This window comes from Podarcis cretensis, assembly GCF_951804945.1.
Source record: "Podarcis cretensis genome assembly, chromosome: 16".
In the NCBI taxonomy this organism is placed as follows: Eukaryota; Metazoa; Chordata; class Lepidosauria; order Squamata; family Lacertidae; genus Podarcis; species Podarcis cretensis.
In genome coordinates this window covers 39152868-39175723 of record NC_137186.1, presented here as the reverse complement: position 1 = coordinate 39175723, position 22856 = coordinate 39152868, and the positions used below count along the sequence as shown (strand labels likewise).

The following is a 22856-nucleotide window of genomic DNA, read 5'->3' as shown; positions in this document are numbered from 1 at the left end:
AACATTTAAACACGCAATAAAGCAACATTCCAAACGTGCGGCGCATCTTGCGCGCCCGGCGAAATGCGCGAGGCACCCGTTGCCTGCAGCGTCTACAAAGAAGAAGTGATTCCAGGCAAGGATCCCGCGCAGCACAGCCCTCGGCGCGTCCACCTGGGAGCCTCGGCGTTGCGCAGCAACCCAGCCCGTCGCCTGGCAACGGGGGACGCCGGCGAGGGAGGGATGCTCGGCCATGGCGGGTCCCGGCGCCGCCTCCGCCGCCTTCTGGGAGCACCTCCGCCGGCTGTGTCTGGACCAGTTTCCCTGCGGGATCGGGAGCTGGGTGAGCTGGAGGGAGGCGAGGAGGGCGGCGGGAGGTTAGTGGGGCCTGGGGAGGGGGAGAGGGAGCAAGGGGGGAGGGGAGATCCTCGTGCTCTCTGCCACTCCCGCCCAGCAAATAGCTAGCTGCCCCATGGCACTTCCACGCAGGGCTGGCCCAGGTGTGGGGCACCAATAGCGGGCAGAGTGTATTGCGGAGGGAGTGGAAGGGAATGCAAATTTCAGTACAATGAAATACAATATAAGAAATAATATAAGCAATACACACATACACAATTTTTGTGGTCATGTGGCCAGCATGACTAAGCCGCTTCTGGCGAACCAGAGCAGCACATGGCGAACCAGAGCAGCACGGAGTGGTACCTATTTATCTACTTGCACTTTGATGTGCTTTCGAACTGCTAGGTTGGCAGGAGCAGGGACCGAGCAACGGGAGCTCACCCCGTCACGGGAATTCGAACCACAAACCTTCCGATCGGCAAGTCCTAGGCTCTGTGGTTTAACCCACAGCACCACCCGCGTCCCTCGACATATAGATACACACACTAAATTAAAAATCATGCTCAGTACAATTGCTACAGCAGGTGGGAAGATGTTTTAAGTGGTCTGCCAAGACTCTCCTCCATTATCAGGTCGTCCATCGGGAGCAATAGATGGGGAGCGGCTCCCGTAGACTCTCATCCTGTGGGTGTCTTGTCTCCTTCTCTGCAGTGGCCCCCCAGAAGCTTATACACCCCTCTTTTCTGTCCTCCGCAGAATAAGTCCCGTTTCCCACCGAGGAAGGCCACAGTTTCCCCCAGATGGGCCTTGCCAAAGGCCAGAGCTTCCCCTCGCGATGGGTTCCTGCCGCCAGATGAGGAAAGTGTGGAATCGCTCACCGACTACCTGAGAAGCCTGGGCTCTCCGTGGGCCTTGCCTGCTGACTGCAGCCCTGAGGACCAGCAGCTGAGGGAGCTGGCAGTGCAGTCTCCAAGGGACATCCAGGACAGCTTAATCTTTTCCTACTTCAAATCGCTCAGGATTGTGAACAAAAATGTGGGTGGCCAAGACTCTTGGGTGGTTAAGACCACAGCGCAAGGATTAGGGAACCTCGGCTCCCCTCCCAGGTCAAGTGGGGCCCGCCAGCCCTCCCCATTTGACCTATAAGGCCATTGTGGCCAAGCTAAGCCCTCTTACCTGTGGGGGCAGCACCAACAAAGCCTTGTGTCTGTCGCTTTGCAAATACCAACAGTCAGCTGATGATGGAGGGAGTGGGGGTTTTTTTTTGCTGAGCTGTGCAGGTGTTGACAGTTCTCATTGTTGGCACTTGCATAGGTCAATGTGTGGCCCTAAACAAGCCTCAGGCATCAGCTGATTTTCAGGGCCTGCATAGTTCTGTGTGGGTAGCACCCAAGACATGTTGTGGGATGCCCTGTAGCCCAGGGAACAGCCTAGTGTTTATATTCTGCGCTGATGCTGATGCCTTGTTTGTGCCACTCTGACTCAGAGCTTGAGTGCTCCCCTTCTGTGGATAGCTCAGTTGGTTAGAGCGTGGTGCTGACAACACCAAGGTCACAAGTTTGATCCCTGAATGGGACAGCTGTGTATGCCTTCACTGTAGTGGGTTGGACCAGATGTTCCTCAGGGTCTCTTCCAACTATGATTCTATGATCTAAGTGCATCAACTGCTCCTTTCTGACTGCAGAGTTCTCAGGTGGGACGTAACTGCCTTCTGTATTTGGCTTGCCATGGCACTGCGTCTTTGAGTGCAAGTTTTACGCAGGTCTGACAATTTTAAAACAAGAAATTGAGTGTGGTTGTTGTTTGCTGGGTAGGGTTAATTCATTTTCTTAAGTCCCCTGGCTGCATTTACTGTGCTAGAGCTTTCCAATGGATCGCTTGTTTCCTGCTTGTGACCACCTTTGACTCCCTGAGCATGAGTGTTGTTTGTGTTTTGCTCTCTTCCTAGGTGACTGAAATTGATGCTGATTTGTTAAAGTTCCCAAACCTGGAAGAGCTAATCCTGAGTGCAAATCACATCAGCAAGATCAACTCCAGCAACCTCCCTCCAACTCTGAAGGTACCTGCAGGTGGGAGGGAAGGTAGATAAGGGTGGGAGACGTGGGAGAAGTTAGTGGAATGGAAGATACATGGAACTGAGAATGTCAGCTAGTCGGTGGGAGGACTGGCTGAGGGGTGGGCTGCTGAGCTTCCCAATGGAAAACAGGATCGGCCCCTGTGAGAAACAGGCTGCTGGAATACATAGGCCTTTGGTCTGATCCAGCCACAGGGCTCTTTCTGGGTCAGAAAGAGTCAGATTGCATTTCTTGGTACAGAAAGTATTGATTGGATGTGTAGAGATCTTTCCTATTCTAATTAATTCAAGATGCAGATAGGTAGCCGTGTTGGTCTGCCATAGTCAAAACAAAATAAAAAATACACGTATCTGAAGAAGTGTGCATGCACACAAAAGCTCATACCAAGAACTAACTTAGTTGGTCTTTAAGGTGCTACTGGAAGGAATTTTTTTATTTTGTTTTGACTAATTCAAGATGGTTCTGGAAGCTTCTCTGTGTGAAAGAAACAAGCAGAAGGCTTGTGTTGTTTGGGTTTGTGCTTTCCCTGAAGGTAAAATTCCTATTCTTTCTCCTTCTATCTGAGGACTCCCATTAAACGATTTGGATGTGTATCCAGCACTCTTGCCCTCTTTGTTACCTGAAGGTTATTTTCTCCCTCTTCCTCCACCCTCCACTTGGCAGGTCCTAGAACTTTGCGGCAACGAAGTGGATGGTCTGAAGGACTTGTGTGCCCACCCACCTCCTGAACTCCAGCATCTCGGCCTCGGCCACAATTGCCAGCTCGGTTCGTCCGAAGAACAGTACCTCACAGACACTTACTGGTAATGGGAAACTTTTAAGCAGGCAGGAAGAGGAATGGAGGAGAAATTTAGTTCAGTGCGCATTTGAACCTAAAACAGTGGTTTTCAAACTTTTTTCTCTGGGTCTCGTTTTCAGGAGAGAAAAAAAAAAGTTCATGCCACACCAAATTTTTCACAGATAAGAAATACAGTGGAAAACAAAAAGGAACAACTCCTAGCAGAGCTGGATTTAAAACACAGAACACAACTATTTCATAATATGATCATGGGAGATACAGAAGGTATTCAAAAATGCAGCTGCATAAGAACATAAATCATTCCCAAAATATAATTGTAAACGAGTCTTCTCCAGCACTCTGTTCAAACAGCTATTCTGGATCACAACTAGGATTTTCCTCTGTATCACTTGATGTTCTTGTTCTCATTTTGAAAATATATCTATCCATATTCTGCAAATAAAAATTATATATATATACTATACCACACCACACCACACCACACCACACCACACCACACTACACTACACTACACTACACTACACTACACTACACTACACTGAAATGTTTAAATGTTTCTTTGATTTTTCTTGACTCTTCTCACCACCCTTGCCATCCTCTCCTGTCACACTAGTGTGGTTCACCACACCCTTTGAGAACACTGAGCGAAATCTATAAAAATTTGCACTTTCTGAAACAATAAGCAAACTAAAAGACAGCCATCCTTTGAAATTTGCACTTATCCAAATGTTGTGATGGACCAAATGTTTATAAAAATGTATATATTGGTTGAAAATGCATAAAAAGGACGGTGTTAGTAGGAAAATACATACAAAAATCATTATGTTGGGGAAAATGGCTTGCAAAAATGTGTACATTAGTCAAAATTGCTTATAAAGATGTGTTTATTATGAGAAATTTACACTAAAATGCTGGTTAATTTTTATGAGGATCTTTTAAAAAGTTGTTGTTTTTTTGGCTGATTGCTGAAAATTGTGGGAAACTGAATTTAGGATTGGAGAAATGAGAAACTGGAAGAACTGAAAATGACAGTTCTTTCCATCCTTAGGCAGGAATATGTTAGGAGTGTGGGAAACACATTGATCCCCAACCCCATCTTCTGCCACTAAGTTCAGTCTCCCTTGAGGTACAGATGGGGAAGGACCTTCCTCACATTCTTGGTCACAATCAGGTGTGGCTGAGAAGGAAGAAGGAATTAGATTTAGTTCTCAGTTAAAAGTGAACTCGCCTAATTCCCACGTTATGAAACAAGACACCAAGCAAGACACGGTTACTCTTTGAAATTTGCACTTTTCGAATGCAGTTTCCCAACCAAATAATGTTGTTTTTATTAAATGCATAGACTAGCCTAAAGTGTAAAGGTAAAGGGACCCCTGTCATGGACAACTCTGGGGTTGCGGCACTCACCTCACTCTATAGGCCGAGGGAGCCAGCGTACAGCTTCCGGGTCATGTGATCAGCATGACTAAGCCGCTTCTGGCGAACCAGAGCAGTGCACGGAAACACCATTTACCTTCCCGCCGGAGTGGTACCTATTTATCTACTTTCACTCTGATGTGCTTTCAAACTGCTAGGTTGGCATGAGCAGGGACTGAGCAACTGGAGCTCACCCTGTCGCGGGGATTTGATCCGCCGACCTTCTGATCGGCAAGTCCTAGGCTCTGTGGTTTAGACCACAGCGCCACCCGCGTCCCAGCCTAAAGTGTACATGCACGCATTAGTTGAAAATAGCATTTACAGTCATACCCTGGATCTCTAACGCCTTGGCTCCCAAACAAATCGGCTCCCAAATGATCGAAACCCAGAAGAAAGTGTTCTGGTTTCTGAATGATTTTTGGAAGCTGAACATCTGATGGGGCTTCTGTAGCTTCTGTTTGGATGCAGGAACTTCCTGCAGCCAATCAGAAGCCACGCTTTGGTTTTCGAACGTTTTAGAAGTCAATCAGACTTCCGGAATGGATTCCGTTCGACTTCCAAGGTATGACTGTACATGCATTGTTTTAGGGGAAATTGCCTTGCCTAAATGTGTGTATTAGATAAAATTGCATGCAAACGTATGTACAGTTCTATCGCATCTTGTGCAGGGGTTCAGTACACATGAAAATTTCGTATATCCAAACTCTTGGTATCACTTCATGACTAGCACCCCCAGAGCCTGTTGCACTGAGTGTAGGCCATGCTCAGTTATTAAGGCGGAGAGCATAAAAGCATTTTCCGTGCTGGGTAACCCCAACCAGACTTTCCAGCTCTGGAATCCACATGGTGCTTGTGAGAGATCTTGCAGGAACTTGGATTGCCCTGCAAGATCTTGCATGAGCACACAAAAGCCCCCTGCCATGCTTGGATTTAACCTGTGCCCTTTCAACCAGCCTGCCTTCAATCGCATATGGTTGAGATCGTGCCAGTTAAAATATGTGTAAGATACAATCATACTGTACTATGAAAAAATTACTGATTTTTTTTTTTTTAAATTGCAAACTGATATCGAAATGTGGAGAACTGAATTTAAGGTTGGAAAAATGAGAAATGGAGAGAGCCTAAAATTGATGGGTTCGCCCATTGCCAGGTGGGACACACAGAGAATGTGGGGCACTATGTTCATGTGTGTGCGCTTCTCACTGAGTTCAGTTCAGCTACCTTTAATCTCGAGGTGCCCAATGTGATTCTCCCCAGATCCTGTAGGACTCCAACTCCCACCAGGCCCAGCCAGCAACATCCATCTTACCTGTCCCTGTTCCCATTAGCTCTTACTAAAGACCCATTCCCTTCCCTTATTTTGCCTTAGGCTGAAACTCGTCTCCCTCGACTTGAGCTACAACAATTTCACCAACTTGCTGAGCCTCATCTTGAAGCTTTTGACGATGAAGAAACTGCGGGTTCTGGTGCTTCAGGGAAACCCACTCGCCCTGCTGCCTGGCTACAGGGGGTTTGTCATCGATAGCCTGCCAAAACTCTGCACGCTTGACGATGTGATCATCACACCTGATGAGAGACATGACTTCTTAGAGCTGTCTAGCAATCCGGGTGAGGCTTCCTTAGTCAAAGAGCAGTCCATTGATGGAATTTCCACATCCCTGACAAGTGGCCAGGCAGGGCTATCTTGGTTCCAGCAGCCAAAACATCCAAGGTGTGATAGTCAGGGCAAGTAAAAGAATTGACTCATACTCAGAATGCCAAACCTAGCTTTGCAGTGCAGCTGGACACTTGAACCCAAACCTGTGTATGTTTTTCTGGATCCTCAATATTCAGTTTCTACCCAGACCCTGTAATATTGTGGCTCTTGGGTGACTCCTAGTGGTGTAGACTTTTAGGCTTCTTCTGAAATAGACTAGGATTCATGCTGAAGCAAAGCTAAAGGAAGTTAAAATGTTGTGCCGGGACAATACCATCTGTCATTTTTATCTTAGAATCCCCTTCCTCCTCCGCCGTGAGATCACAGAGTCTCAAAACACACATTTTGGTGCAAAGCGTTCAGGACTGCCACCTTGTGTGATATCATGGAGTCCAAAAATATGGGTTTTTGGGGCTCTAATAATTGTGCGAGGTTGCAATCCCGTGTTTTGAGGTGCTGTGCTGAATTGCCTCCGTTTTAACCCCAAAACACCCGTGCGAATGCTAAACCTTCTGTGAAAACACAGAATGCTGATTGTTGGGTGAAAACATGGAAAGCCAGAGGAAGTGGAATGGAATGGAATGGAATGGAGTGTCCTGGGAGAAGGTGTAGCTGAACCCTGAGCAGGAGCATTCTACATTGCAGCATTTTGTTGCAGCTCCCGCTTGTACCCACCCACAATTCAGTGCTCTCTACTCCCAACCCCATGAGACCTTTGCACAGCTGAAACAGTGCACCTTCCTTTGCTCCGACGGCTTGACCAGTCCTGCTTTGCTAAGCTGTTTGGGGGCAGATGTTACATCCTGCCTGGGTGTGTCTGTCTATCCTGCGATCTGCATTCAAACGGATGTTGCTGTTTGATGTTTCGTCTCCTGCTTTCGCAGAGCTCTTAAAGTGCTACACTAAAATGGTCGTGGTTGTTGGCAAAGTCAGGGGTGTCCCTAATCCTCTTGGCCCAGAGGAACCGGAGACTGGACCTGAGGCTCCAATAATCACCTACAATTACTACGTGACGTATGAATTTGCCAAAGATGAGAAAATTGAGGAGAAAGAAACAGACAAGGTAGACGTTCTTGAAACAGGGTTGTATGAATGCCACTGATTAAACTGGTTGCCACAGTTCTGTGCTTTCTCCAGGGAACTGTAGTTCTGCAAAGGGAGATAGGGAACTGTTATTACTATTATTTAAACAATTATTAATTAATTTTTTAAAAATCGCCCTTCAGCCAATGATCATAGGGTGCTTTACAATATAAAAAAACACAAAAATGCATAGCATGATAACAAACATAAACAATACCCCCTAAGACATACACACAGCTTAAAAGGCTATAGATTGTTTAATTAGCCAAAGGCCTGGCGCCTAAAGATATTAAATGAAGGTGCAAGCTACAGTTCGGAATGTGGGGGAAGCCATGACAGTTACTATAGTATATCTTTGGTAGTGTGAACAAGCCTTACCCTATAGAGGCAGCTTAAGTCCTACGCATGGGAGTATTTGCATAAGGACACAACAGTCCAGTGGGGACTGAACCTTGCTTGCAGCTGTTGTGCAGAACCATCAACTGCGAAATGAGGTGGAATTTGGGATGGATGCATTTCAGTAATACAAAGGAGGGGGCAATTCCATTGTACAGGAGGAGACACCGCCCCCTTTAAAGCTGAATGGCAGGGACACGGGTGGCGCTGTAGTCTAAACCACTGAGCCTCTTGGGCTTGCCGATCGGAAGGCCGGCGGTTTGAATCCACGTGATGGGGTGAGCTCCCGTTGCTCGGTCCCTGCTCCTGTAAACCTAGCAGTTTGAAAGCATGCCAAAAAGTGCAAGTAAATAAATAGGTACCACTCTGGTGGGAAGGTAAACGGCATTTCTGTGCGCTGCTCTGATTCGCCAGAAACGGCTTAGTCTTGCTGTCCACATGACCTGGGAAAACTGTCTGTGGACAAACGCCGGCTCCCTCGGCCAGTAAAGTGAGATGAGCGCGGCAACCCCAGAGTCGTCTGCAACTGGACTTAACTGTCAGGGGTCCTTTACCTTTACCATTTAAAGCTGAATGGCAAAGATAGCAGAATACAAGTGTCAGCTGCAATAAACATTGCAAAGTTGATTTTTTCTGTTCAGGATTCCAACCAGCCAGACAAGCCCCTTTTCAGGATATTCCACTCTATTCCCCCTGCAGTAGTTGCCCACAACAAACTTCCCATCAATAGTAGATGTTTCCCTTATAGCACAGAAGCAGAGTCACTTGTAAATGCAGTTTTTCAGGGGGTCAGAGAAACTCTGATATACACCATTATGTAGTCTTTTCCAGGTTGATCAGAGTTTCTGTTGATAATCTTTTGGGAGAACTCCAATTTTTAAACTAAAGAGAAGTATCAAAGCTCCTAAATGTAGCAATTTTGCTTAGACAATTTTTATTTATTTTTTGCTTAAAAATATCTCTACCTTTTAATATTATGTATTCTTTATTCTGTAACTAGTTGGTGGGTTGTAAATAACTTGTTTTATTCAATAGTATACATTAGGACAGCCTTCCCCAACCTTCTGCTGTCCAGATCTTTCGGACTACAACTCCCATCAAGTGTGCCAGTTGAGGCTGATGGGATTTGTAGTAAAAAAAATCTGGAGGGGACCAGTTTGGAGAAGGCAGCTTTAGTGCCACCTATGCCTTCTCCCCCCCCCCCACATTTTGATTCATGGAATGCAGCTGTTCTTGGTGTCTGCATGTTTCCCAGCTACGAAATTTTCACGTGATTCTTCTTATTTATTATAATGGCAGTGTGTCTCAGCAATACCGGTATCAACTACATTGAATGTTGAAAATGCACAAGGAGGAGTGGAAGGAGGGGGAAGCAAAGAGCCCACACCTGTGGACTCTCCTATCAAATCTCCTACTGAGCCTGGTGAGTAGCTCCACAGGGCCTGATGGAGTAAATTGGTCCACAAGTGAACTTGCATTCTGCATGTGTTACCAGCCCCACACAGATAACTCCCAAGAAACCTAGCTGCAGGGAGTTCCCCATGTGCTTAGCTCAGCCTTCTAGCTGAGCTTAGCAGAGCCTTTGGGCACAGCTGAGGGCTTCTGCAAGCTTTAAAACTCATGCAAAAATTAACCAGGGTAATTATTAAATAGCTCAGCTCTAATGTCCTATAAGGTCCATATAGTTAAAGCTATGGCTTTCCCAGTAGTGATGTATGGAAGTGAGAGCTGGACCATTAAGAAGGCTGATCGCCGAAGAATTGATGCTTTTGAATTATGGTGCTGGAGGAGACTCTTGAGAGTCCCATGGACTGCAAGAAGAACAAACCTATCCATTCTTAAGGAAATCAGCCCTGAGTGCTCACTGGAAGGACAGATCGTGAAGCTAAGGCTCCAATACTTTGGCCACCTTATGAGAAGAGAAGACTCCCTGGAAAAGACCCTGATGTTGGGAAAGATGGAGGGCACTAGGAGAAGGGGGCTACAGAGAACGAGATGGTTGGATAGTGTTCTTGAAGCTACCAGCATGAGTTTGACCAAACTGCGGGAGGCAGTGGAAGACAGAATGTCCTATGAGTGCACTTTGCAAGACTGTAGTAGCTTTGAGCTATCTAGCTGCTGATATTTAGCTATAGTTTCTAAATAATGCCTATTAAAATCCTTTGCTAGGCTTCTACTAGGAAGTTGCTTGGCTTCCTAGTTTCAGAAGTCGTGACTGCAAAGTAGGGCATGACTCTTCAATGGCAGAAAGTTGTTATGCAGCCACCTTTGTTTCCAAGCTCTTTCCCAAAGTCTGTGGATGAGTAAAGGACAGCCTTTAAAATGTCACCAGGTTTAAATGCACCATAAATGCAACTACACATATGCCAGTCTCTTCAAATTAAGTCCAGGTTTTCTTCACCTGCTATGGGAAGGAGGGGGAAACCTGTGGCCCTATAGATGTTGATGGACTACATGTTCCATTATCCCTGACGGTTTGCCATACTGACTGGAGATGATGGGAGCTGGAGTCCAACCACAGCCGGAGGACTGTAGGTTCCTGCACCCCTGTGCTAAGGGACAAGACAAACACAAGTGTGACCCCACCTCTCCTTTTCTGTCAAATCTGTTATTGTTACACCTACAATAACTGCATTTAAATCAGTCATGGATAATGGACATTGTAGTCCAGGACATCTGGAGTGCACCAAGTTGTTGGAAGTTGGTTTAAATCAATAAAGCCTTTCTCTCTTTGCTTGGACCCCTTCTTTGCAGGGAAACAGTACAGAGATATTAATTCTGCTTAATGAAAACTTGATGTGATTGCAAAGTATGCAGGCTGTTATCTTTAACTGAACCACATCTTTGGCCCCGTTAAAGAGAATCACTGCTGTCCTTGATTTTCTGTTACCTGAAGGTGATTATCTCCAACCAAATTTGGGAATGATTCTTGGCCTAGTAAGAAATCAGCTATCCAGTTCTTAAATGGTGTTGCTACTGCTTTATCTCTCGGGACACTGAGGGACCTGTTAGCAGAGCATGCTGATTGATTATTAACAAAGGACATTCTTATCCTGAACTGTTACCTGATCTAGCACAACAGTTTTGGCATTTGTGTTTAACATGCTGAATTGCAAGTCAGACATTGAGGCAAGAAGGGGTTGCTTTTAAATCTACCCGTCTGGTTTGATGCAAAACCCCAGTCATGTTATAAGCAATTGGGCCGGGCAGGGGTGGGCCTCTGGGGTTCGAAGCCCAGGGCATTGCACACCAGAGAGATTCTCCGTATTTTCCTCAGATGCTTTTGCCTGGCTGAAATGTGTCCTTGGAAATGTGATAATGCTAGAGGGTACATTGGGCAGGTGTCTGCAAAAACCAGAAATTTGCATTGCTAGACCGTATGCTTCCATACAACAGTAAGGGAAGAATCCATTGCTCTACCTGCATTTTGCCCCTGGTATCTGCCCGCCCCCCAAAGGTGGCGCATGAGGGAATGTGGCCCGACCTTTGAGGTGTCCTGTTCTGAAGATGTGCTTTCCTCAAAATAATAATAATAATAATAATAATAATAATAATAATAATAATAGTAATAATTTTTATTTATATCCCGCCCTCCCCAGCCGAAGCCGGGCTCAGGGCGGCTAACAACAATCAAACAATCAAACAATCAGATAATCACACATTCTAAAAGTATTTCATTATAAAAATCAATTAAAATCAAATTAACGCCCTTCGTTTCTCCCCCTTAGGAAATGTTTATTCCACCCCTCGGAAGCCCTGGGCTGAGGTCATAGACTGTGACCACACGAAGGAGCATGTCACCAGAGATATGGTTGCTCTGAAGGCCTATCTTCTCGCCGGAACCACGGTGACAGTTGTGGAGGAAAAGGTTACGTATTCCAAGGCAGATTCTGTACAGATACAGATGCAAATATATATGCAAATATTCAAACTGTCTTTTATATTTACATTTTACATGGTTTTTGTATATGTAATTGTTTTCACATGTGCTATTATGTTGTTAATCGCTTCATGATGCCCCATGGGAAGTGATTCTGACCTCTGCAGCTGCCTCAGCTTTTGTAGCTGGAGTCAGTCCAGACCCCTCCCTCCCAGGCCAGGGGGAAAAAAGCTTGCAGGGCAGGGAGCAAGTCTTTTAGAACTCACAGCCAAGATGGGAATATACTAAAAATCCACGTTAACATATCTATTCTGGATTTTGGCTTTTTCAATGTTAGCGGATGTAAGGGAACTGCCATCGGAAAAACAGGAGGTGGAGGGGCTCTCAGAAGTCAGGAGAGACTCAGCAGCAGAGGAAGGCACCAGTAGGGGGAGAATGGGAGATCAGAGAGAGAGGGAGGTGAAGGAATGGCTCAGGGAGTCTTCTAGCGATAACAGCGGAGAAGTCTCAGGACCTCCCATAGGTACACCCACTCCTCGCCGGAAACTGTCGCGCCGTGAATCCAGACGACGCGTTTCCGTCAAGGAGCTTTTATGCTGGAGTAAATTCCGTAAACGCCCACTGTCGGATTCTGCCAGCGATTGACGGAGCCATGCTTAAGGGCTCCGCTAAAGACAGAGCTTTGCTAATCTGAGCAAACTCTGAGGGACTAAGCTTTTACGCACAAGCAGCTCATCATCCCATCACAGCGGATGACATGAAATATTACAACGTTACATTAAATGTTACAATGACATGAAAACGCCCCTTTGCTTTTGCGTTTTGAAAGTTCACTAATAATCTGGCCTTTCATTGTTCTAATAAACTCTCTTCCTTCACCAGGTTGTCTCGTGGCCCGTCGTTCTCACTCCAAATGAAAGCCCAAACAAAAAAGGCAAAGATAAGGGGAAGGCAGAGAAAGGGAAGGGGAAAGGGAAGGAGAAGGAGAAGGAGAAGAAGGCAGAGAAAGGGAAAAAAGACAAAGGCAAAGAGGAGAAGGGGAAAGCAAAGGATGCTGGAAAGGTAATGAGAGGTGAGAGTTGCGCCCGACTGTTGCTCCAGTCAAAAGTGTATGAAGCCAGACGGGGGGCAGTTAAGCAATGCCTGAAACAGAAATGTCAGTTTGCAAAACATGCATAAAGCATTTTATGTATGTAAACACAAAATTGGAGGGGGGGCGGGAATGGAGTTATTCTCAAAAGGTGCGGCAGGAGAGGATTTGCAAGGGTGGCGGTAAGATTCAAGGACAACCCAGGAAACATTTTAACATTTCAGCGTGGTGCGGTGCAGTATCAAAATATTTTTGTTTTATTTGTAGACTATGTAGCTGCATTGTTTAATACTTTCTGGATATTCCATGATCATATTGCAAAGTGGTTGTGTTCTGTGTTATATAAATCGAGCACTGCTAGGAGTTGTTTCTTTTTAATTTTCCGATGCATTTCTTATCAATAAAAAAAATTGGTGTAGTGCGAGCAAACTTTTAATCTGAAAGTATGGCCCAGATTAAAAAAAAGTTGGAGAACCACTGGGTTAAGCAACCTGGGAAGCCTTGCCTTCCTGTTATGTCCAAACAAGGGATAGTGGTTTATTGCGCCTTAATAGGCCACGATTCATAAGCTGGCAACATACTCTGGCTTCAGGTTGGCTGGTGGTCATGGCAGCTTGTTTGGTAGAATGAAACCGTAGCCCCTGGTTTGGCTGTAATGTGCAAAGCCAGGGAGTCTGGCACAGTCCCCTGGGCTCCGTTGGGAGGAAGAGGGATGGGGTATGAATTTAAATAAAAATAATGGTCCTGGTTTGTTTATTGCACTCATGCATAGTGTGTCCAAGCTCCTTGCTCCTCACAATAAGCCAAGGTAAGGCAGAAAGTCTGGCTTGGCCACTTTGTGAGGTAACAGAAAAAGATCTCACAAGGAAAACAATTAGCTGCCCACAGCCTTCATTTTTAGGACGCAAAAGCCTGCCCTTCAAAATTCTCTTCCTGTGTAGACCTGATAAACTCTCTTCCTTCCCATTTTTATATGTCACTTGAACATGTTTCCAAAAGGTGACTCTGCTTTTGCTGCTGTAGTCCAAAATATCTGGAAGGCTTTAGATTGGCGAAATCTGTTTTGCATTTGTTTGTAGGGCTAGCCTTAGGCATTTGGATCCTTTAGGTGAGGCAGCAGATGGTGTCTCCCCCCACCCCAGAGAGTATCCAAAACTTGCCAAGTTATTTTGGCATCCAAGGCAGAAAACCCCAGAAGTGCCTCTTTCCTTCTCTGGCAGGTAAAACAAAAATAACAGTAATAAATTTAAAAAAACTTTCTGCCTTTCGTGACAGCCATAATTAGCTGCCTTTGGTGCCTCCCTCACATTGCCCAACAGCGGAGCCAGCGCCAGCGCTGGTTTTGGATTTTCTGCTGTTCTCAATTGACGACAACAAAAGCAATAACAAGTCACCATATTTTTATTTTTTTTAATGTATTTAGCAGATTTAGTTGCATTTGCAATAGAACTGCCAGGATAGCAGTGTTTAAAACATAGTAAGATTTCCAAGATGTTGGTCTTGGAATTGCATGCCCTCTAACATTTCTCCACCAAAAATAGGGACATCCTATTCAACAACAACAACAACAACAACAACAACAACAATAATAATAATATCCCACTCATCTGACTGGGTTGCCCCTGCTACTCCAGGCAGCTCCCAAAATATATAATAACGAAGACGAACGCCTCGCAAGACGGAAAACCCGCTAGACGAAAGGGTTTTCCGTTTTGGAGGCGCTTCGCAAAACGAATTTCCCTATGGGCTTGCTTCGCAAGACGAAAATGTCTTGTGAGTTCCTGCGGGTTTTTTTTCCTTTCCCCCCCTTTATCTAAGCCGCTAAGCCACTTATCAGCTGATCTGCTAAGCCGATAAGCCACTAAAAGCCACTAAAAGCCGCTAAGCCGCTAAGCCGTCAATGGGCTTGCTTCGCAAGACGAAAAAACCGCTAGACGAAGAGACTCGCAGAAGGGATTAATTTCGTCTTGCGAGGCACCACTGTAAAACATTAAACATTAAAGAAACTTCCCTATACTTCAGATGTCTTCTAAATGTTGTATAGTTACTTACCTCCTTGGTTCTGGGATCACATAATTTCATACCCTCCAACATTTCTCTGATGAAAATAAGGGAAAGCGGGACATTCTGGGATCAAATCAGAAACCGGGACAGCTTTTGTAAATCCAGGACTGTCCCTGGAAAATATGGACATCTGGAGGGTCTGGAATTAGGATTCAGTATCAGTGAATCACAAATAAACAAGGAATTAATTTATAAATATTTAAATAAATAAAAAGTTAGCTGACTGTAACTCCTCCTCTGACCCACGGCAATTTTTGTAGACTCCTTAAATTGACCTGCTTGAGTTTACAATGTACGTTATTGCAACAGCTGCGTTGCGGTTGTGTTTATTGTTAGTGTTTGTTACTGTGGTTGTTAGCTGTATATTCTGAAAATCTTTGAATAAGATTATTAATAACCCAGAATGAATTTATCTGATATGCTGCCACCTCCCCATAGGGTGGGAAGAAAAAGAAGTCTCCGTCTCCTGAGCTACGAAGTGACCCTCCCATCGTGAAGGTCCTGGGCTCAGGCCATGTCAATCTGGAAAGCCTTCTGGCAGGAGAGCCTCTCGTGGAGACCGTGTGCGACTTTGGCATTCTGATAACCGAGTCAACTAGTAAGCCCCCGTCTCCGAAAGAAAAGGTATTTGGCAACTGAATCTGTGTTAAATGCAGCCACCAGGTCAGAAAGGTTGCTTTCCTGAGAAAGCCCCCCTTTGGGCAGAATTGGGCCTTGGTGCTCCTATTTATTTCACCAACACTGCCTGAAATAGGACAGAAACGGCTGTTAAGCCTGTGCTTAGAGTCAGAATGGTTAGGTTGGCCCCCATCCCAACATAAATCCTGAATCATCAACCAACATGACCAAGGTGGTTTCAGTCTCATGATGGGGCCTGGATTCCAGTTGGAAGGGATCCAGATGGTCCACGTGCTCCAGATGTGCCTGGAGGGTGCTCCCACTCAGTCACCTCGCCCAGGAAGGCTATCTGGGAAAGTATAGGGGTAACATTTTCCTGATGTAACGTCCTCTAGCCTTCCTGCAAACAAACCAGGAAGAATGCCCATTCAGCAGCCAACATCATCTAATCTTCCCACAGCCAAGTCAGGATGAAAGCAGGCAAAGAGGCTTGTCGTGATTGAGAGCTCAGGAGTCATGAGGCCTTTCGTGTGGCCCCTTTGTAGCACCCTGGGGGCATGAGGCCTACTGCATGGAGCAAGGGCTATCTGCTAACCTGTGTGGGATGTCACCCTGCCTACCCACAAATATGGGGCAGCCCATCAGCTGGGCTTCTTGTGGGCAATGTTATGTGCATATTGCCTTGAGAATGGTGGTTTAGAACAGGGGTCAGCAAACTTTTTCAGCAGGGGGCCGGTCCACTGTCCCTCAGACCTTGTGGGGGGCCAGACTATTTCTTTTTTTGGGGGGGAATGAACGAATTCCTATGCCCCACAAATAACCCAGGGATGCATTTTAAATGAAAGGACACATTCTACTCATGTGAAAACACGTTGACTCCCTGACTGTCCGTGGGCCGGATTGAGAAGTCAATTGGGCCGGATCCGGCCCTTAGTTTGCCTACCCATGGTTTAGAAGATGATTAATAAATGTAATAATGATAATGACCTCAGGTTGTGCCACGGAGGCTCAAAATGTGTAGGTCAAGCCTCCATCTGGCTGTACAGACTGTTCCTGGAAGAACTCTTAGTCTGTCATAACCTTGTACGGAAGAAAATACCCACTTTTTAAAATAAATTGGCTGATCAGACTGAAAGTACAGAAGTGTGGTTTGAAAGGTGTAGCTCCAAAGTATTTACCATATTTTTCGCTCTATAAGACGCACCAGACCACAAGACACACCTAGTTTTTGGAGGAGGAAAACAAGAAAAAAAATATTCTGCATCTCAGAAGCCAGGACAGCAAGAGGGATCACTGCGCAGTGAAAGCAGCAATCCCTCTTGCTGTTCTGGCTTTTGGGATAGCTGCGCAGCCTGCATTCGCTCCATAAGACGCACACACATTTCCCCTTACTTTTTAGGGGGGGGGAAGTGAGTCTTATAGAGCAAAAAATACGGTAATCGGTATGACATTTCTGACTGCCCCCCCTTTTTTTTGCATATGTGTGTTTCTGGCCTCCCTAAAAAGAACAAATTTCTTTTCTGTAGGATAGTAAAAAGGGTGCAAAAAAGGACAAAAAGGCCAAAGCTGCAGCTGCCGAGAGCGCAGCGACAAAGAAGGCCACCACACCTGTCAAAGGTAATCCCAGGAGAGCACCTTCGTATTATGGTTATTTTGAGTGTCTTTGGGTGCTAGAAATCTGCATGAAGCCTGGGCAAACTGCAAAGTTAAAATCTTCACTAAGATGACAGTTATGCAAAACAGTGGTGTTTTGCATACCTAACTGCCTGTAACTAGGGCTGTGCACCCACCATATATTTAAAGTACATTTGAAAGACATTTCCTTCCTCCTGGGAACGGTAGTTTGTTAAGGGTCACCGGGAATTGTAGCTCCGCTTGGCGTAAACTTCATTGCCCATAATTCTTTCAGTGAAAGAATGTGCTTTGAATATTCTTTGAAGGTATAATGGGTACATAGCCTAGGGATGTAAGAAAAATCGTTTTCAATTCTGCCCCATACAGCACTGGTTCCAGTCTACTACCGTTTGTTTTCTGCCCAAAACTATTCCACTTGTCTCTCCATCTGCTGTGGTGAAATTGTATAGCTCACCTAATTAATTATGTAAATTACATTATTGCATTGTCATTATAACGCTTATAAAATTTCTAAGCACTTACAAAACATAACAGCAAAACATTAAAATCATCAATAAAAGAACAGTATTTAAAACATTCAAAAGATAATTAAAAGCAATAAAAAGGTAAAAGATATGTATATTTCGATAGGCATCCCTAAGCAAAAATATTTTAAGCAACACCAAAAAGGCCTGAGGCCAAAAAGCAGGGAGTTCCAAAGAGTAGCTGTGTTGCCACACCAAAGTACCGTTCTCTTATTGAATGAGTATCCACACTGACCGAAGTAGCCAAGATGGGCTTAGTAAATGTATGCAAGTAAATGTATGCTCCCATTTCCCTTCCCATTGGAATTCTCTGGTATCTCTCCCTGTACCTGCACTTTTGCGAGCATTCTGCTTCTCTTATGGGGACCAGGAACTACTAGTTCTTTTTTTAAGGGTAATGGAAAATCACCAAGAGGTCACAATTTTATGTCATTCTGTTAGACTACTTCGGAACAGAGGAAGCTGCCAAGTCAGAACCATTTGCCCATCTACCCCAGTATTGTCTACACTGACTGGCAGCAGCTCTCCAGGATTTCAGACAAGGAGTCTTTCCCAGTCCTCCCTGGAGAGGCCAGTGGGGACTGAACCTGTGACCTTTGGCTCGCAAGGCAGGTGCTCTGTTACTGAGCTGTGGCCCTCCCTCCTTGTCAGAGTGGAGTGGTATGACTGTCTTACACACTCTTACGTGGAGGAAGTGATTTGACCTTTTCTGGAGATCTCGGGCCATAACAAGGAAGACTGGGTGTGAGAAAATCTATGAGGAGATTGTGCCCCTGTTGGTTAGACATGGGCTGATCCATTTTCCATTTGAATTGCACCCAGAATCAGTTGCAGCCCCCTTACGGTAGGACAGACTCTGCTGTCTGTTACATCACACACTAAAGGCGTCTGCACTTTCCCTAGACTTGAGGTCCAGGAACTCAGTGAGACTTTGTTCTGAGTAGGCATGTGTTGGATTGTGGTGTAAGTGCACATTTTATCCCTTCATTTAAACACTTGTAAAGAGCTGAGCGTACCACCCGGTGAAATGGCTGTTGTTGCCTTCCAACTGGTGTCAAATATTGAGTTACTAGCCCATATAAGTAAACATAATATATAAGTTGGTGCTTGTCACTTCCAGTTTTCCATGATGTGGATTATGATGTTTACCTGGGAGACAGGTAATTCCTTTCAGCATCATGTGGAGAGTTGTTAACCCAGGGCAGAGTTGACTTTGTAATAAACATTCTGACTTATCTGTTTGTCAGGGTGCCTGGGTGGGAGAAATGAAGGGGAAATATGTTTTCATACAGAGGCATTTCCTTGAATGGTTTGTGAAAGGCAGACAATTTGTTTGCAGATGTTTGGGTATGACTGCTGAACTTGAAAATGTTGTTTTCATAAAGTCATGTGGCAGGGAAGTGTGGTATCAATTCATGCATGAGGGATTCTGCCTACATGCACCCCAAACAGCAACAAAATATTTTGGCAGTAAAAAAATAAACCTTGAAGATGAAGAAATAGCTGCAGGTGAGTTTCACTTCAGCTCCACCAGAGGCACTTTACCAATATGATTTTGTGGTCAAAGTCTTTGACAGCCTGGTGTCTTCTACCTGTTTTGGACTACAGCTCCGTCCAGCACCTCTGTGCTGGCTGGAGCAGATGGGAGTTGTGCTGCAAAAGAGCTGGAGAACACCCAGTGGGAGAAGGCTGGTTCCAACAGTAAGCAGGGGCTGTGTGTGGCAATGACCATGTTAATGTAAACATATGAAATGGCATGGAAAGTTATAGATTAATCAAAACCTTAACGATTGGGCGTGGTTTAGCTCAGGGGGTAAAGCTCCAAGAGGTCTGTCTCTGGGATCTTTAATGACTCCCAATGTCAATTGCAAACAATCTGATAACCTGCACCTTCGCTTTTTCCTTCAGCTCAAAACCTCTTGAATTTAAAAATTACTGAATGGGTAGTCCCTCCTTGGGTACATAGGAAGTTGACTCATACCCATTGGCCCAACTAGCTCAGGACACTGACTGGAGACAGGGTTGCCCTCAGACCTGCAGGCTGCAAAACATTTGCTCTACCACTGACTGACATCCTTTCCCGTCCCCCCCCCCCATAAGTTCAGCCCCTTAGAGGTATGAATAATAGTTGGTTAAAAACAGACCAACAAACCCTGAAAGGCTACACGGGTTGAGGGAAAAGTTCCTTCAGGGGGTCATTTATAAGTACACCCAGTGGGTAGGAGTCTTAAAAGAAGCAACAGTACATATTTCTCCCTGCTTTTTCCAGGAAAGGGGAAAAAGAAGGACTCTCCAGACGGGGCAGATATCCTTCAGAGCCAGCCAGTACCGCTGACGGTGGAATTCCAAATGCAACATGTGAAATGGAATTCAGCTTCACAAATCCTTTTACATTACAACATGTCAGAGTAATTGTTTTGTGGGGAGCACAGATTGTGCTTTTTAAAAAGCTTCAGGGGTGAGGGATGTGGACTCTCAAGAGCTATGTCTACCTGCTGTGGGAAGCTGAGGTTGTAAGGGCAGGTAGTCGCAGCAAAGGTTTTGCCTTTATATCACACATCTGCATCTTTGACCTGACCTCAGAAGTTCGGCTCATCCTGGATGCAGAGAGCATCACTTTCCTGTGGAACACTTAAGGCCTGGTGCCTTTGGGTGGGGGGCAGTGCAGCAGAATTGATTTATTTGCAAATGTTCTGAGGTTCTGAATAGACAAGAGTCCCCCACCCACAAGCCTTTCTGCTTCCAAGATCAGCATTAGTGGCCAAATCCTGCCCACCCCCTTTCCCCAAAATAGAGACAATATATTTGATGGGACCATTGGCTTAAAGAGAATGTACCAACAGTATGTCGTCTGATTTTCAGTTTAGCCTCTAAACTTTTGAAAGAATCAAGGGAATAAAATCTTTAACCATCTATCAGCAGCTAATATATCCTCCTGTCCCACTGTGTGGAAAGTTTGAAACCTGCAAATATGGGCACCCGAAAGCCTACTTATGTGGGTGTAAATGCATGTGCGCTCTCTGTTCTTTATTTGTGCCTGATAATTGACACTCCAAAGCCTGCAAAAGATTTACTCAACAATTTTGTCTTCAGCATCTAGTACATTTCCCACACCAGCAAATTGCATCATTGTAACTTTTGGGACTACTCTGGACATGCTATCTAGCTAGCAAATTTAATAGAGTATCTTTGGTTTGGTGAAATATGTTCTATTCGCCAACCTGGATTATTAGTTCCATTTATCACAAAGCAAGTTTTTAGACCTCATGGTTTCAGAGAAGCTCAGAAGAAAACTGAATAGCACTTGCCATAGTTGAGCTAGAGCTTCTGTTGACTTTCCTCTCTTACTGCACCGTGCCTCTCATGTATGCTGCAGTTTGTGAAAAGTCTCAACAGCCCACCTGGTGTTTATAATAAATGTTAACTAGGAATGTTTATGTGATTCGCATCGTTTATTTTGCAACAAAAAAATCTACGTTTCCCTTGAATTTTATTTATATTGGTCTACAGAGACTGGCCAGTACTCTTTGGCTTTTGCTCTCTACTTCCAGAATCAAGCACAGCCCCTATACTCTAGGGCAGCCTTTGTCAAGCTGGTGCCCTCCAGATGTTTAGTACTACAACTCCCATCAATCCCCACTGCTGTAGGGAGTTACCTCTGCACCCGCATCTCTCTCAACCATTTCCCTTTCAGCCTCCCGCATCAAGATGATTGGCAGAAGGGTGCAATATGATTATCTTCCTCTCCCTTCCCCTTAAGACACCTTTGCATTTGGGGAAGGGCCCCAGAGCATTTGGGAGAAGGAATGCACTGTACTTTCAAATTTTTATGCTGTGTGATGTTATATTTACGTTGTGTGATTCTAGAAGAATGTCTTGCTTTGTGTGAAGTGCCCATTGGGAAGAAGGCCTTGGCTATAGGCAATAAACTGAACTGACGAGGGCCCCCCGCCCCAACCCTGAGGCTGCTGCAGCCAGAGCGCTGCATGGGCAGACTCTGTTGTTGCCGTGGCGACCCTGGCTTGGAGGCATCCCCGAAAATGCCTATTGCGTTTCCCCAAGGGGATCTGCGAAGGGCCCACTTTCCTGGGGAAAGGGGTTGCAGAGCAAGCCAAGAGTCTTTCCCGACGTGGACCTGTTGGATTTCTGCCTGCCAGCCGTTTTCTTCTGTTACTTGTGGTGCTGCCCAGCTGCCCTCTGTTTTCAGCCTTTCCCAGATGGACAGTTGCTTCCGCTCTCAGAAGCAGCTGCATTTCCTTCAGAGGACTGCTCCCACACCCGCTTTGTGTTGAAGGTTGACAATGACATATTTGTGAACACGTGCAACATTGTAGAGTTCCTTGAGCATCTGGACCCTGACAAAGATCTTTTTGCTGGGGATGTCATCAGCAAAGCCTGGCCAATCAGAGACACCAACACTAAGAATTTTATCCCAGTCATTGTATCCGGCATCCTTCTATCCACACAATGCTGGTGGCGGGGGCTTTGTCATGTCATGGCTGACGGTGCAGCAGCTGCAGGTGACTGCAGGACACTGAGCTGTCCCCAACAGATGATGTCTTTGTTGGAATGTGCGAGGCCAAAATGGGGATCATCTCGATGCACCACCCAGGCTTTAAGACCTTTGAAATCCAGGCCCTTTGATCCCTGCCTGTACAAATAACTGATGATTATACACAAATTGAACCCAACGGAGCTGTGGGTCGTGTGGACATTGCTGAAACACGACAACCTCTGATGTGCCATGTCAGAAACTATATGATAGATTAAAACTACCAGATTGAGACTCTGGTATATATACCTGGTACCTCTGAAGATGCAGACATTTACTTCTTTATTTAATATACGTCGAGTCCACCCTCACGGTGCAATATAAGCAAATTAATCCAAATAAACAATACAGACAAGCTACTTCCGGGTATGAGCAAACTGAACGAACAGCTACAAAAACACAATAGCAAGAGTTAGAAGAGAGATTTGTACCGTGAATATAAACTGGGTGATGTTGCACTTAACTGGGTGTCCATATCAAATTTCGCTTAAAGTATCTACTGAGGATTTACTAATTCACTGCAGGGGCCGCTCGGCGAAGCGGGTTGCTTCCCACAGATACCTGAAGAAAGGGAAGCAGCTCCGCAGCCACCGGCCACTCAAGGCCGCCGCCATCTTGGTTCGGACAAGGCGCAGCGGAAATACGTCATCGCCTGCGCCACGGCTAAGGCCATAGAGATGATTTCGTGAGGGGAGCTGTAGCCTTCCGCG

General features: G+C 45.4%; 1 protein-coding gene across 2 annotated transcripts; it reads left to right on the top strand.

Moving 5' to 3' along the window:
- Positions 1–200: 200 nt before the first annotated feature.
- LRRC43 (leucine rich repeat containing 43) lies at positions 201–21029 on the top strand. Of its 2 annotated transcripts, XM_079956752.1 has the most exons (12): positions 201–322; positions 1075–1353; positions 2267–2377; positions 3057–3196; positions 5978–6216; positions 7189–7367; positions 9083–9206; positions 11512–11651; positions 12546–12725; positions 15256–15441; positions 16962–17052; positions 19864–21029. In XM_079956752.1, the coding sequence occupies exons 1-12, from the start codon at positions 233–235 to the stop codon at positions 20004–20006; spliced, it is 1902 nt and encodes a 633-aa protein (XP_079812878.1). In that variant the 5' UTR covers positions 201–232; the 3' UTR covers positions 20007–21029. The 2 variants fall into 2 exon arrangements, with proteins under 2 accessions (XP_079812878.1, XP_079812879.1); XM_079956753.1 differs by lacking the exons at positions 16962–17052; positions 19864–21029 and having other exon boundaries at positions 12546–12735; positions 15256–15433.
- Positions 21030–22856: the final 1827 nt, after the last annotated feature.

Coding starts and splice junctions, on each gene's coding strand:
- LRRC43 (XM_079956752.1), top strand. CDS start 233: ATGGCGGGTCCCGGCGCCGCCTCCGCCGCCTTCTGGGAGCACCTCCGC. Junction 1,354..2,266: donor TCAGGATTGTGAACAAAAAT/GTGGGTGGCCAA, acceptor CTCTCTTCCTAG/GTGACTGAAATTGATGCTGA. Junction 6,217..7,188: donor AGAGCTGTCTAGCAATCCGG/GTGAGGCTTCCT, acceptor CTGCTTTCGCAG/AGCTCTTAAAGTGCTACACT.